The following is a 13,339-nucleotide window of genomic DNA, read 5'->3' on the forward strand; positions in this document are numbered from 1 at the left end:
TGAGGAATAAACAATAATTACATATTTACAAGGTTAAAACACATAAAGTATGATATAAATAATGATCATAAGATTTAGCATGAGCATGAGCACTGATGGTTGTGATTTTGACCGAGAGCACCATATCCAGAGCTGTGTTCATGCTCCTCGCCCATATTTTCCTGCTTTTTAATCTAGCTAGATTGAGACCTTGGGAATGTTTCAGATTGTAGTCACTGACACACACAGCTACTCAGCCAATATATAGAGGAAAAGGGCACATCAGGCTTAATAGGATGTGGCAGTGAAAATGCCAAGTAGAACATAACTCCTATAAAGCAGTGTTATATTACCTTTGTTTTGTTATTTATCATTACAGCTGCATTAAAATTAAAATCCAAGAACATAAATATTGAAAATGCTGCTCAGGGTTAAAGAGTTATTAGTGTTTTTTTTTTTGTTTTTTTTTGCATGCTATGTTTGTCATGATCAGCATACTGTTCATATATTTAATAGATGATAACCTACGTGAAGCTCAGGTGGAAGCAGTCCCATCTTTGATTTGAAATGGAAATTTTAGATCATGTTTTAGGGTTTCAAAAAATACATCTCGATCTTTAAAAACTTTTTTTAAGAGACTTTTTTCTTTTATCATTGTTCCCATACAAAAGGCATGTCATTATTTCAGATGTTTTTTTTTGTTTTTTTTTTAAATAATCTGATCAACATTTTACTCAGAACATAACCCCACATAATATAAGACTACAGTACATTAAAGTGTACTTCAAACAATACTGTAGCAAGCTATCTTTATTTACAATATGTACAACGTTACATTCTAATACAACTTATGAACCAACCACTAAGTGCTTTTATAAACGAGGAATGGTGTGCAGAGAAATGTTTAAAATGGTTCTTTTCAACGTAGAAATAAAAAATAACATTATTCATTAGTTTTGAAGAACTTGGGAAGCTAACATTAATATCACCAAACATGACCAGATTGCAGCTACAGTTGTTTCTTGTACTAGCATACACTGTATATAGAACCAAATGACACTTAGTGGTAAGTATGTATTATAAAATCAAAAATAAACATTAGCACATCATGCTTTCTGTATTTTCCGACCAAAGTATGAACTTATCAGCTGAAGCGCTAAGTAAGAATAGGAAAATAGCACTAGCTAGGCAAGAGGAGATCCACTCTTTGTCTGTGGTTTCTGAGGAAGAGATAATCAGGATTTGTTTAAAGGAAAGCTACAGAAAGACACAATGCTGTTTGACCAACGGTTGTAAGTGCATATCTACGAGCTCTCTTTCTCTTCTTGGGAGTCTGAGTGTTCCACACTGGACTTCTCATCCATTTCTCCCTGTGTTTTATGCTCGAGTCTTTTGCTAGACACTGTCCCCAGCACTTTGGCACTGTGCTCCTGTGCTTTGGCCCTGAGAGCAGCAATGCTGTTCTCCCTCAGTTCCTCTTTAGACATGGGTGAGTCGCTCCTCATCTCCTCAGCATCAGTATCATCAACGATGGCATTGTTTGGATGCTGAGGTATGTCTGGCTTCCGGGTTGGTGTGCCTGATGCTGCCTCCAGTGATTTTTTGTGCATCCCTGCAAAGAACGATGAGGGATTCGGATTTAGAGAAGTGCCTGGGGATTGGAAAGACATTTGAACTGGTAAACGACAAGAGACGAGCGATTAGAATTGGCAAACTATTAGTGTAGTAGTGACTGAGTGACTAGCATAGGAGCACTGAGTACTAGACTCAAACTCCCATGTTTAGTTGTGTGTCTTTCTTTTTCTTAGTTTTGATCACTCAGAGGAACTTCTTGGCTCTTGGTGATTGTATATATGCTTGGATCCTGTTCTAACTATTGACAAGCACCTGCCAAATAAATATATGTAACTATTATCTGTTTGTATGAATATTTTGTCTTGAAATAATGTTATTACCATCTAATAGGATTAATGTGTATATCTGGATGCAAGATTCAACAGAGTAGGAGTATGGGAATATATAACTAATAACTATAGATATAACATGGTTAAGATAGCATGTGTGTGTCTCTTGATCCACATGACTTTATGTTCCCTTTTAGTTGAAAAATACTGTTGGTCATCAAATATTGTGACTTCCTGAACTGTTAAGCATACAATCAACTTAAATTACAGTATATACTGTAATGTTAGAGGCTCTGTATATATAATTTTCTGTATAACAAAGTTGTCTAAAAATCAGAGAATCAGCTCAGTGGTGCAGTGTACATGTGTTGAAGCAGGACTTACTCCAAATTGATTAAATAATACTTAAAAGCTATAGCAATTTAGCAAAGTTAATAAATAAATAGATAGATAGATAGATAGATAGATAGATAGATAGATAGATAGATAGATAGATAGATAGATAGATAGATAGATAGATAGATAGATAGATAGATAGATAGATAGATAGATAGATAGATAGATAGACAGATCCACACATACAGGTAACTTTCTTTTTCTCTGTATATACCGGTGAAGGAATGTGAAAGATGCGTTTTATGAAGTGAATAATTAGGAGTGTGGACCTAGAATTCTGAAGTAACAGGTTGTACATTTATCAAAATGGAGACATGAAAAAACCTTAAGGCAAAAGTTTAAACAATTAATGAATACATTTTGTAACTATTAACCTAAGCATGAATAAGGCTTAAATGAATGAATAAGGCAAACGACAACAAAATAACAAACCCTGTGGCATATTTTACATAATTATATTTACAAAATTACAGTCTTCAAAACCACTTAAAGAATCAAGCCTATTACTAAACATAGAAATGCTTCTTGTCAGAATACCTTACTATATGAAAAGAGCAAAAAAAACTAAGAGCTTTCAGAAGCAATCATGTTCTTAAAATACATTTTCAGTCTTTCGTAATTTGTGGGTTGAGAAGAATGTCATCTTTCCCACCCAGAGGGCAGAGCCATGGCTATGGCATCACCAGGATTCAGACTCTTACACTTCATGTGATAGCTCTATTTTATTTAAATTCTTTTTTAAACATAGATTATACACATACCTAGTAGCCAGGGGGCACAGGAATCCATAATCCCGTCCTTTGCAGACTTCAGTATAGACTCTGGAAGAGGAATGGAGTGACGCACCATGGCCCCATACAGCCCATATTCAGCCATCACACTGCTGCGGCCCCAACACTTCTCCCTCTTTCTCCATTTGGCTCGACGATTCTGGAACCAGACCTGTGGATGGGTTAGATCTGAATGTTAAACCACACTACAAACCAATGTATGATGGATGGATGGATGGATGGATGGATGTGTAGATGTAGGGATGGATGGCCATCAGGCTCCTCAACACCCAGGACTGAATTGCACAAAAAACTCTCTCTCCCTCACACACACACACATACACCCAGAACTGTACAAAACTCTCTGTCTCTGTCTCTCTCTCTCTCTCTCTCTCTCTCTCTCTCACACACACACTCTCTCTCTCTCTCTTTCACCTGTGTGGACACACACACATAACTTATATTTTTCACTATTTATTGCATTGCACTATTTATTTCATTACGCTGCTGTTTATATTTATATTTATGTTTATGCCTATTTCTGTTTGCACTACCTCAACTGCTGCTACTCTGTACATCATTTCATTTTATTCCATTTCATTTTTTATATTTCACTACACGTTCTTTTTCTTTCAGCGCTAAGTGTCTTGTTCTTGTGTTGTCTTTTTCTTTTGAACCTACTGTTTTTGCACTGTATTGTCTTTGCACTGTATGTAGCTAGGACATAAACCTTGGTCCTAGCTCTGTGTTGTTTTTTTTCGTATTTGATCTTTATGTTTATGTAGCACCAGGTCCTGGAGAAACGTTGTTTCATTTCACTATGTACTGCATCAGCTATATGTGGTTGAAATGGCAATAAAGCTTCTTGAATCTTGAATGGATGGATGGATGGATGGAGAGATGGAGGGATGGATGGTGGATGTGTGGATGGATGGATGGGTGGATGCATGGATGGATGGAAAGATGGAAAGATGGATGGATGGATGGATGATGAGTTTTAATCTAAAAGAACTATTCATTCAGTTTCTCATGATCAAAATGTAAAAAGAAGTTATTGCTGAAGGTGAAATATTATTTATGATGAAATAGAGATTTTTCTTCAGTACAGCCATACTGGGAAGGCCAAGCGCCAAACACTTACACGTGTTCAGATTTCTGGAAATTACAAGTAGGCCAAAGCTCCCTAAAATAATGCTAATGCAGATGTTCCTTCCTGATGAAGTAATCTCACTCCACTTTGGCGGCGTTTAGTTAGTTCTCCACCTCGCTCCCACTTAACTAACAAGATGTGGCCCCGCCCTCGGACATGGAGGGGCGGGGCACATTTTACGAGCCCACCTAGGCCCATTGGATAAGAAATTATCCAACCATTTTCAAATTTTTTACGTGCTCCTGATGATGGCTCTCATTTCATGCAAGTGAAATTGGTTATCGGTCGCGGCAAAGAAAAGCGGGCGGAGACAGCGAGGAGAAGCGACCCCTAGGGCACGCCGAGGCTGATTGAAAAATAAGTTAATTTCAGGCCCAATCGATGGTGGACAGGCGGGCAAATATCACGGGAAATTAAACGAGCAGCGCCCAGGGGAGCAGCGCCATTGACCCGCGCTAATAAATTCAATGGAGTTATTTCATCTGAACCTGCGGCGTCCCGTGCCGCGCCTCCGCTCCCCTCACAACTTAGCGGGCTCGTCTGATTTAACTAATTACACTAGATGAGAAAATTAGATGTTAATCTTACTTAGGACTGCAAGCAGCTCTTATTTATTTATTTCCGTATTATTTATTCATCGAGAGGAGCCATAATGAGGGCGAGATTAAAAAGGCGCGTCGGCAGATGGATGGCTCGGGTCACCCCGCAATCTCCTTCCGCCTTGATTGCTTGATTAGGTCGTTAGCGCTCTCGCTCCGAGAGCAAAATTGTTTCACGTTCATCATGAGACCGATGAGAAATGATGTGTCCAAATAGCATGGCGAAACGGCAAGCTTTGCTTTAAAGGGTCGTTAGGTGTTGATTGATACATCTCCACCTGATGGACCTAAAGCTGAGCCAAAAAGAGAGGCTCTTGATGGCGGACAGCGTGTACTGCTCACTCTCCACTGCATAGGCTCACATGCACTGTATGACACGTTGTTCTGGAGGTATCAAATAAATAAATAAATAAACAAACAAACAAACAAACAAACAACCTTGTCAAAGCAGACCAGCCCAGTATAAAAAAAAAGATGCCTTTATCTCTGCTGGTCATAATTCAATAATCCCTTGCTGTAATATAGCTTTCAATGTTTAATCACCCTTTATGACTGCAACTGCAACATCTGCAACAGCGGGGTTTAAAACAGTTGTGTTACCCTTATTATAAACGCATCAGGGCAGAATACAGGTATGTCATTAGCTTTTCTGTATGTAGAAGTGAAAAAAAAAATTCTGCGACTATCCACGACAAATATCATTTTATTTATGTAGTTTGTATTTGCATTCATTAACAGATTTTGATTTATTTCTTCGTGTTCTTAAATGTGATTTTTATTTCTATGATGAAAAGACAAAAGCGTCCAATAAACACCACTGCTGAATTGCTGGCTAGGAATGATCAAAATGTAAAAAAAGAGAGAAGCCTTTAACTATGATTAGACTTTTTACAATGCAGCACCACTTAATATGTTTTTAATTTACACATCTCATTGTTCTTTATACAACACTGATGATGTTATTGAAAACATTCAGTTAGAGTCAGAATAATGAACCATAAGCATGCCACTCATGCAAAAGATCAAATATCTTAACCAAGGCAAAGCACTGGCTTACAAGATCAAACCAAATAAGATCATCGAAATAATTATTTTACTCCCTTTTTCAACAAACACATTTAATGAAAACGAATAATAATTTTAGACTTGGTCAAATAAAAAGAGAATAATCCGTGAAACATTATATCAACACGGACTGGCAACAGATTTTAAAACTGAACATATTTTTAAAATGTACGACATACTGATATACACAGAATTAAAAATAAATCCAGCGAATATAATCGACACGCTGATAAAAGGTTTACATCTTAAATTTTTTTTCGGGAATCTAAATAATGGTTGATGGCCATAAAAATAGGCATACAGAATTATCGGTATTGTCTGTTTGCATGATTATTATTATTATTATTATTATTATTATTATTATTATTATTTAATAATTACTAATTAATCATTAATAAGTAATAATAATTTAATAATGATATGCATTTTTTAATATTACTTTCATGTATCTGATAGGAAACTACAATTTCCTGTATTATCTTAAAAAATTACATTACAGAATTACATCAACTCCATTTGACAGAAAATTACATAAGGGTCTATAATCATGCATTATTATATAGGCTGAATTACCTGTATTCTGTCCTCTGGTAGTTCAGTCTTCATAGCCAGCATCTCTCTTGCGTACACATCGGGATAGTGAGCTTCATTAAAAGCTTTCTCCAATTCCTCCAGTTGATAAGATGTGAATATTGTCCTATATAGAAAAGAAGAAATATCCTATACTCAACTGAAAAGACAAATATTCCAAAAACACATCCTACATAATATTCTACCCTAAATAATTATTCTCCATTAGGACTATACAAAATAACAACGCGTAGGCCTACAGGCTAAATGTTAGAATATAGATAACCTTTTCCTCGGTAGTTTTTCGGGATGAGGCGAGAATTATTACAAAACTGTTATAGTTATAAATATAATGTAACATGTTTGATTTGAAGGCTGTGGCCTAGTGCAGTGTTAAGGTCTGAAATTGCCTTTGGTATACGAGGTGAGTATGCTTTACTCGACCTTTATAATAGTAAATTATAATAATAACATCGGGTTCAATTTTTCTTTTACCGCAGTAAATACCAACCCTTCATTATTATTTTTATAAACCATCGATGAAAGCTAAGCATTTTAGCATAAGCCTTATAACCCTATATAAATGAACATTTAAATGCTATAATTATTTTTTAGCTAACAAGTTCCCTCGACCACTTTATTATTTAGCTCCAATTTAAATTTACATTTTAGAACATAATAGAAATAGAATAAATTTTCTATTATTCCGTTTTTTGTTACTAAATTAAATTATATATATATATATATATATATATATATATATATATATATATATATATATATATAAAATAAAGATCAATAATAGTAGTATTATAATTATCACTATTATCATTATTGTAGTATCTATCTATCTATCTATCTATCTATCTATCTATCTATCTATCTCCAAATTCTAATCAGCGTCAGTGAATATAATACTCTTTAAATAATTAAAATTGTTTTATATAAACTGTAATTGATATAAATTGTTTTTATATAATAAAATATTAAACATTATTAAATTCGTATTCAATGTTTACATAGTGTCAGCTAGTCACCCGAGCTCGTGAAGGTGAATTTATAAACTTTACATCTGGCCATAGCGATACGTTTAAATTTCATTAAAATACATCTCATTTCTATACACGATTCTGTACTATAAAAATATCTGAATAATTACCTATGTCGTCTCTTCTTTCGCTTCTTGCTCTGGCCCAGGGAAGACTTGGATGTTTTTCGTTCACTCGAAGAAACATCCTCTGAGTCTATAAAATTCAAAAACATATTGTTTGCGGTCCAAGCAGCAACTTGAAGTTTCACAATAAGCGCCTCTGAGGAGCAGAGAGTTTTTCTGGCCTGTTGAACTTATCAACATCAATTACCTCAAAATAAATCCATGACTCCATCTTCTCGACTTGCTGATGTCAAAGAACGGCATTCATTTAAATATTAAATGATATTGATTCTCCTCTTATTAGCCTCAAAATTTGTAATAATAATATTAATACTAATACTATTATTAATATTAATAATAATAAAGAGGGCAAAAGAAGAAGAAGGAAATGGAGGAGAAGATAAACAAAAAAAAGGTCAAGTTTGTTACTGATTCTCTTGCACCTTGTATAAAGATGCTAAAAACGCAAAAAAAGAAAAAAATCCACAAATCTGTAGCACCAGGTTATAGCATGTACCCCGCGAGGCCCGTGATGTGTGTGTGAGTGTGGGTGTGATAAGACTCGTACCTGAGCTGGCAGAATGTCCGGCCTCCTGAGGTGCTGTCTTGTTGAGAGGTTGGAGATGGACGTTCTGTGCGTCTGACAGGACCTCCAGAAACGAAGGCTGCCTGTAGAAGGACGGAATACCCCCAGGGCCGATGAATCCCATACCAACCCCGACGGCGGCGGGGCCGAGCACGGAGCGCGCGGCCAGCAAGTGCGCACCCCCGGGAATGGAGTCCAGCGCGCTCCGAGGCGCCGACGATGCCTCCTTATTCAACCCCAAAATTTCCTGGATGCCGAAGCCCGTGCACCTGGGTGCGTGTGATGTAATGCTCTTGTGCGGGTTGCTATTCCCTCCGTTTTCAACTAATTTCGGTTTATTCAAACTCTCCGATAACACAGCCCCTTCCTTCCCCGTCATGGTGCCTTTGAGGATAGTCCCCCACTTCCCTTGTGCACAGGAATCCACCAGTGCAAATACACTCGATCCCCCCCAGAAATTCGCCTTTTATCCAAAAGGTCCATCCCTACAAGGGCCCGAAGTCGGCAGCCAATCACCTGCGAGCAAGATGCTCACAATTTCACCAAGTCTCCCGCTCTCACTATGCGTTTTATCTGTTTGTCGAAATGTATTTTGGTTTAAGTAGTTTATATTCTTAACGAAATACTCGGTGATGATCAATCGTGCCAAACTGCATTATTTTATTCTAAAGACTTTCAATACCACAAAACAACAACAACAACAACAACAATAATAATAATATGTCATATTTGGGAAACCAAATTCATTTATTAACTATATTATTATTAAGCCGAATATTTTTTAAATTATTCTGATCCAATATACCAGGACAAAGACCAGGCAACAAGACAACTACCTCAGCCTGATATCAATTTAAAAAGATTATACTGGGTCATCCGTAAGTGTACAAAAGTCCTATGTATGTATACATGTACGATTAAATAAATAAATACATTAAAAAAAATTAGAAATATGAAGATCAAGATACAAGAGTCAGAAAGCAAGTGTGTATGGTTATTTGAGAATCGAATAAAGAACACTCAGGGTCTGAAAGTCACATTGTCTGAATAAAACACAGGGAGAAAGACACAATATCCAGTACACAATGAAATACTGTGGATATTCTGTTCAACAACACGGGAACACAACATCCCTGGGACGTTATGTCATGAAGCTTATACAAGTGTGTTGCTTTATTTGAGGTCGATGATACAAATAAACCTTGTTTGGGGGTATTAAAGCTGTTCAAGAGTCGTTTTCAAAATGTCACGAGTCCTGTTTGATTAAAAGCAGTTCTAGGGGCTCAGATTAGCCTATAGTGGATTAATTTTGCGAAAACGAAACCAGGTTGAACCTGGTTGAAGTTCTGCTTTACTTACGATTGTTAAAGCTGTTAGAGCCGATTAAAAGCTTTAAAACGTTTGGGGTTTAAGGACACCCTACTTAAAATGAGAAAATACTACTAATAATAATCTACTGAAAAACCTAATCTCATTTCAGTGCTTGGCTCATCTGTCTGTAACCCTGCTTTGATACAGCTGTAATCACATCAATTGGCCGGAATTTTTCCATACTATAAATACATTATCTTAATTTGCTGCAGTTTGTAATTTGCAGACCTGCTGCATTTGACCATCAGACTGACGCTGAATTAATTATGATCGTATAAAGCACAGAGGTGGGGTTTTCGCCTATACACCTAGCCTTATTTATATGTAACTTTATTAAAAAAAATTTTTTAGTAAAGATACTAACGAGTTGTCTTATTCCACTGTATAGTGGGATCAGATACGGTAATATTAGTTAACTAAATGTCAACAGTTTATAATAATTTCTAAGATTAAATCAGAGGTCGGCGGAGGCAACCCAGACTGCAAATTATCAATTTGTTTGAAACAAATTGTTATAGAATTTTATCAGATTTAATGATAGAATACAATTAAAAATTTAAGTCAATAATTAATTGTCTAATAATAATAATAATAATAATAATAATAATAATAATAATAATAAGCTTAAATAGGAAAACAGTATGTTGGCTTTTTCAAGCCAACATAATAATAATGACATAATATTAAAAGGGGGTGAAACAGGTAAACCCAACCCCATGGCGGTCAAACCTACAGATGGCGGTACAAAGTCACAGACCTTGACACACACACACACACGTTTCAGCTAAGGCTACAAAATATGTCTTTTTTTTTTTTTTTTTAATTAAATAGTACTCACTGTCTAATCAGCTATTATCAAATTTACAGTTAGATTTGTTTCGTTTGGAGATCATTTGTGCCACAATTTGGACATCTGGCCAGATAATTACTAGAAGATAATTTATGGAAATGAGCAGCGAGACGTTGATGGAGACCGAGATAGCATGAATCTTATCAAAGTGCCATGTGCTGATGCATAAATAAATGTCACGGTGCGTGTGTGACGGCGGAGAAGCAAAGCGCGAGGCGCGTGGCTGAGCGTGTTCAAGCGTTCAAGTCGCGTAAAATCCCGCGAGAGTTGCACCCAAGTCGCCTTCCCGCCTGATAATAATAAGAGCGGCGTGTGCAGGTGAACAACCAAAGCAGAGACATTTTGTGTACGTTTGGTGTTTATTAGTGTGTAGGGCGACCTGTTTATTAGTTAGAAATAAAGATAATGTATAAACGTCTGGAGCTAATCAGCTTAAAAAGGGAAAACACCACAGAAAAGCTGTGATTTCTGACCATATGGAACATTAGCAGGCCAATGCTAAATCTTTACTGGCACGTGGCCAGGATCATTAGTAAAGGTAGCCATTTAATTCTACAGTAATTAAAAAGTAGGTGTAAACATATGAATTGATGCAGTTGTTTATAAGATATGACGCACAGTGGCATATTTATGTTTGTAAGCTAAAGACAATTGTTAATAAAGGTAAACCAGGTAAAAGGTAAAAGTTAACCATGGGGTTACAAAAAAGGATTATGTATATGAGCCCACCTGCCATATCTAAATGAAAAAAAAACTTCCACTACACGACTACAAACATTCACACAGATAAATTTCATGTGTCCGGATCATGTAACAGGCTTTAAAAAAAAGGGACAATCAAGATGTCATGTCTATAATTACGTGGGGACCAGTTGAAACTAATTAGAAGCTATTAAATAGAAATTTTATTGCAGTTAATGAAGAAATCAAATGTTCTGCTGATATGCTAATGACACGCCATCTAGTCGAGTTAAAGCCATATATTCATTCAGGCTGCTGTCAATTACAGACACACTTCTGCCCTAATCTGGGCTGGGCTTTACCGCTTATTGTAAATGGGTGAAAAAGCCTCAGAGCTTTTGATAAACCATCCACACTGGGAAATGGGCACTTCCTGATTTGCATGCATAAGAGGACAGACTGATAAAACTGCAGATTATGGAAAGATTTAATTCAGTCATTCGTGAAGATAGGGTAGCCTATCAAAGGCTGCAAGATCTGATGGCTTGCAGATTAAAAGGCAAACAGCTGTTGCGTAATTTGTTAGTTTTGTTCTCAGTGTTTTGCCTGTTCATAAAGCACTGCAGCATGAAGTTTATTTTTGCGCTGCACATGCAAAGGAGTTTTTTTTAAATGTTGAGACAATAATTAAAATTTATTCTGCATTGCACAAGTGCACAAGCCTCTGCTGGGAATATGGATAAAATATGAAGACAAGCAAAATGGAGCCTTGTCCATAGCACATGAATGCAGACTTTGACTGTTGGAATAATCCTCAGCAGTGGCACACAACGCAGCGCATACCAATCATGTTTACGAGCATATTTTGAAACAGTTGACAGCTATTTTTCTTTCTGAGTAGGGGAAGAATGTTCACTCATGGGGAAGGTCACTAGAAGGTAACAAGCTTGATGTGGGCTGTGGTTAGGGACAGAGCGCTGCATTAGCCCAACCCCTATACACAGATTGCTAGAGCCTGATATGCTCATGTCAGGCAATCTAAATGAGAGATTGGGGCTCTAAGCCATTTGTCTACATTTGGCCCACAGGCCTATTAGAAGTGATGAATTGTTTTAAAGGATGTATTTTGTATTTTCATACTCTGTTCCCTGACAAAAGACATAGCGCACTGTGTAGAATAAGCTTGTGGAAAAGATTTCACTTTGAGCACATCTCTATCTCTAGTTGAGATTCTGAAAATTGTTCGAAAATGGACAATTGATTAAACAGGCTCACAGGGGAATCCTCATGGTAAAGTGCTTATAGGTGTCCTAGAGGTCCTTACAACCAATAACATCTAAAAGTTAACACCTTTAGTGCCTTATACAGTCTCATCTGAAAATAGAAAGAGCAGCAGACACCTTGTGCTGAGTCGGTAGGAAAAAAAAATCCAAATACTCAGCGAAGAGCACCCCTCCCCCCTGTGTGCTATCAAGGGTGTGATGACCCCAAAAAGCAGAGAGAGTTTGCTAGCTCCAGTTTTCTCATGGTGCTTCCACAATGGCGTTTTTGGAAGCTGCCTGTCGTCATTGCTTAATTAGGCAAGGAGTTGATTAATTTGCACTAATTGACAGCTAATTAAAGGCCTGAGGGCACATTGGATTGACGTTTGTCAGGGCACTGGGGCTCAGTGAGGTCAGGGCAGCGGATTTGTCGCTCTGCTGGGATTTCTGGGTTTCCCCCCCCTCCAGGAGACAACCACTCTGTGGGGAACGAGTCCCGTTTTAAGGCGGCTGTCTGAACAACACCCTGTTGATAGCCGGCTACTAGTGCCGGAGGCCATTATGTGAACCACAGCAGACTTGGCGTGGTGTCTCAGTGCTTTACTCACATGGCTCATTGCATCTGCTGGTGTGACAGTGAAATTAAAATCAACAAGTGCAACCAACAGTTTCAACAAGTGCAAATCTCTCACACAGATGCTTGCTATAGAAATAGTTTAGAATTAATTTATCAGAATTTATCATTAATAAGTATGGCATGACAATACGAGTAGAAAAGATACACTATATTGCCAAAAGTATTCGCTCACCTGCCTTGACTCGCATATGAACTTAAGTGACATCCCATTCCTAATCCATAGGGTTCAATATGACGTCGGTCCACCCTTTGCAGCTATAACAGCTTCAACTCTTCTGGGAAGGCTGTCCACAAGGTTTAGGAGTGTGTTTATGGGAATTTTTGACCATTCTTCCAGAAGCGCATTTGTGAGGTCACACACTGATG

The 13,339-nt window shown here is 37.2% G+C and overlaps 1 protein-coding gene across 2 annotated transcripts; it reads right to left on the bottom strand.

Moving 5' to 3' along the window:
* On the bottom strand, nucleotides 1–10,106 carry vsx2 (visual system homeobox 2). Of its 2 annotated transcripts, none has more exons than XM_058399167.1 (5): nucleotides 8,155–10,106; nucleotides 7,593–7,677; nucleotides 6,437–6,560; nucleotides 3,041–3,221; nucleotides 1–1,630 (listed from the first exon to the last, which is right to left on the bottom strand). In XM_058399167.1, the coding sequence occupies exons 1-5, from the start codon at nucleotides 8,549–8,551 to the stop codon at nucleotides 1,284–1,286; spliced, it is 1,134 nt and encodes a 377-aa protein (XP_058255150.1). In that variant the 5' UTR covers nucleotides 8,552–10,106; the 3' UTR covers nucleotides 1–1,283. The 2 variants fall into 2 exon arrangements, with proteins under 2 accessions (XP_058255150.1, XP_058255151.1); XM_058399168.1 differs by having other exon boundaries at nucleotides 2–1,591; nucleotides 8,155–10,103.
* Nucleotides 10,107–13,339: the final 3,233 nt, after the last annotated feature.

Source organism: Hemibagrus wyckioides, linkage group LG09 (assembly GCF_019097595.1).
Source record: "Hemibagrus wyckioides isolate EC202008001 linkage group LG09, SWU_Hwy_1.0, whole genome shotgun sequence".
NCBI lineage: Eukaryota > Metazoa > Chordata > Actinopteri > Siluriformes > Bagridae > Hemibagrus > Hemibagrus wyckioides.

What these genes read in the sequence shown, in the direction of transcription:
- vsx2 (XM_058399167.1), bottom strand. Translation starts at nt 8,551, where the DNA reads ATGACGGGGAAGGAAGGGGCTGTGTTATCGGAGAGTTTGAATAAACCG. An exon ending in CGGACATTCTGCCAGCTCAG is followed by an intron (nt 7,678 to 8,154) that starts GTACGAGTCTTA and finishes TGAATTTTATAG; the next exon opens with ACTCAGAGGATGTTTCTTCG. An exon ending in CGAAAGAAGAGACGACATAG is followed by an intron (nt 6,561 to 7,592) that starts GTAATTATTCAG and finishes TTTTCTATATAG; the next exon opens with GACAATATTCACATCTTATC.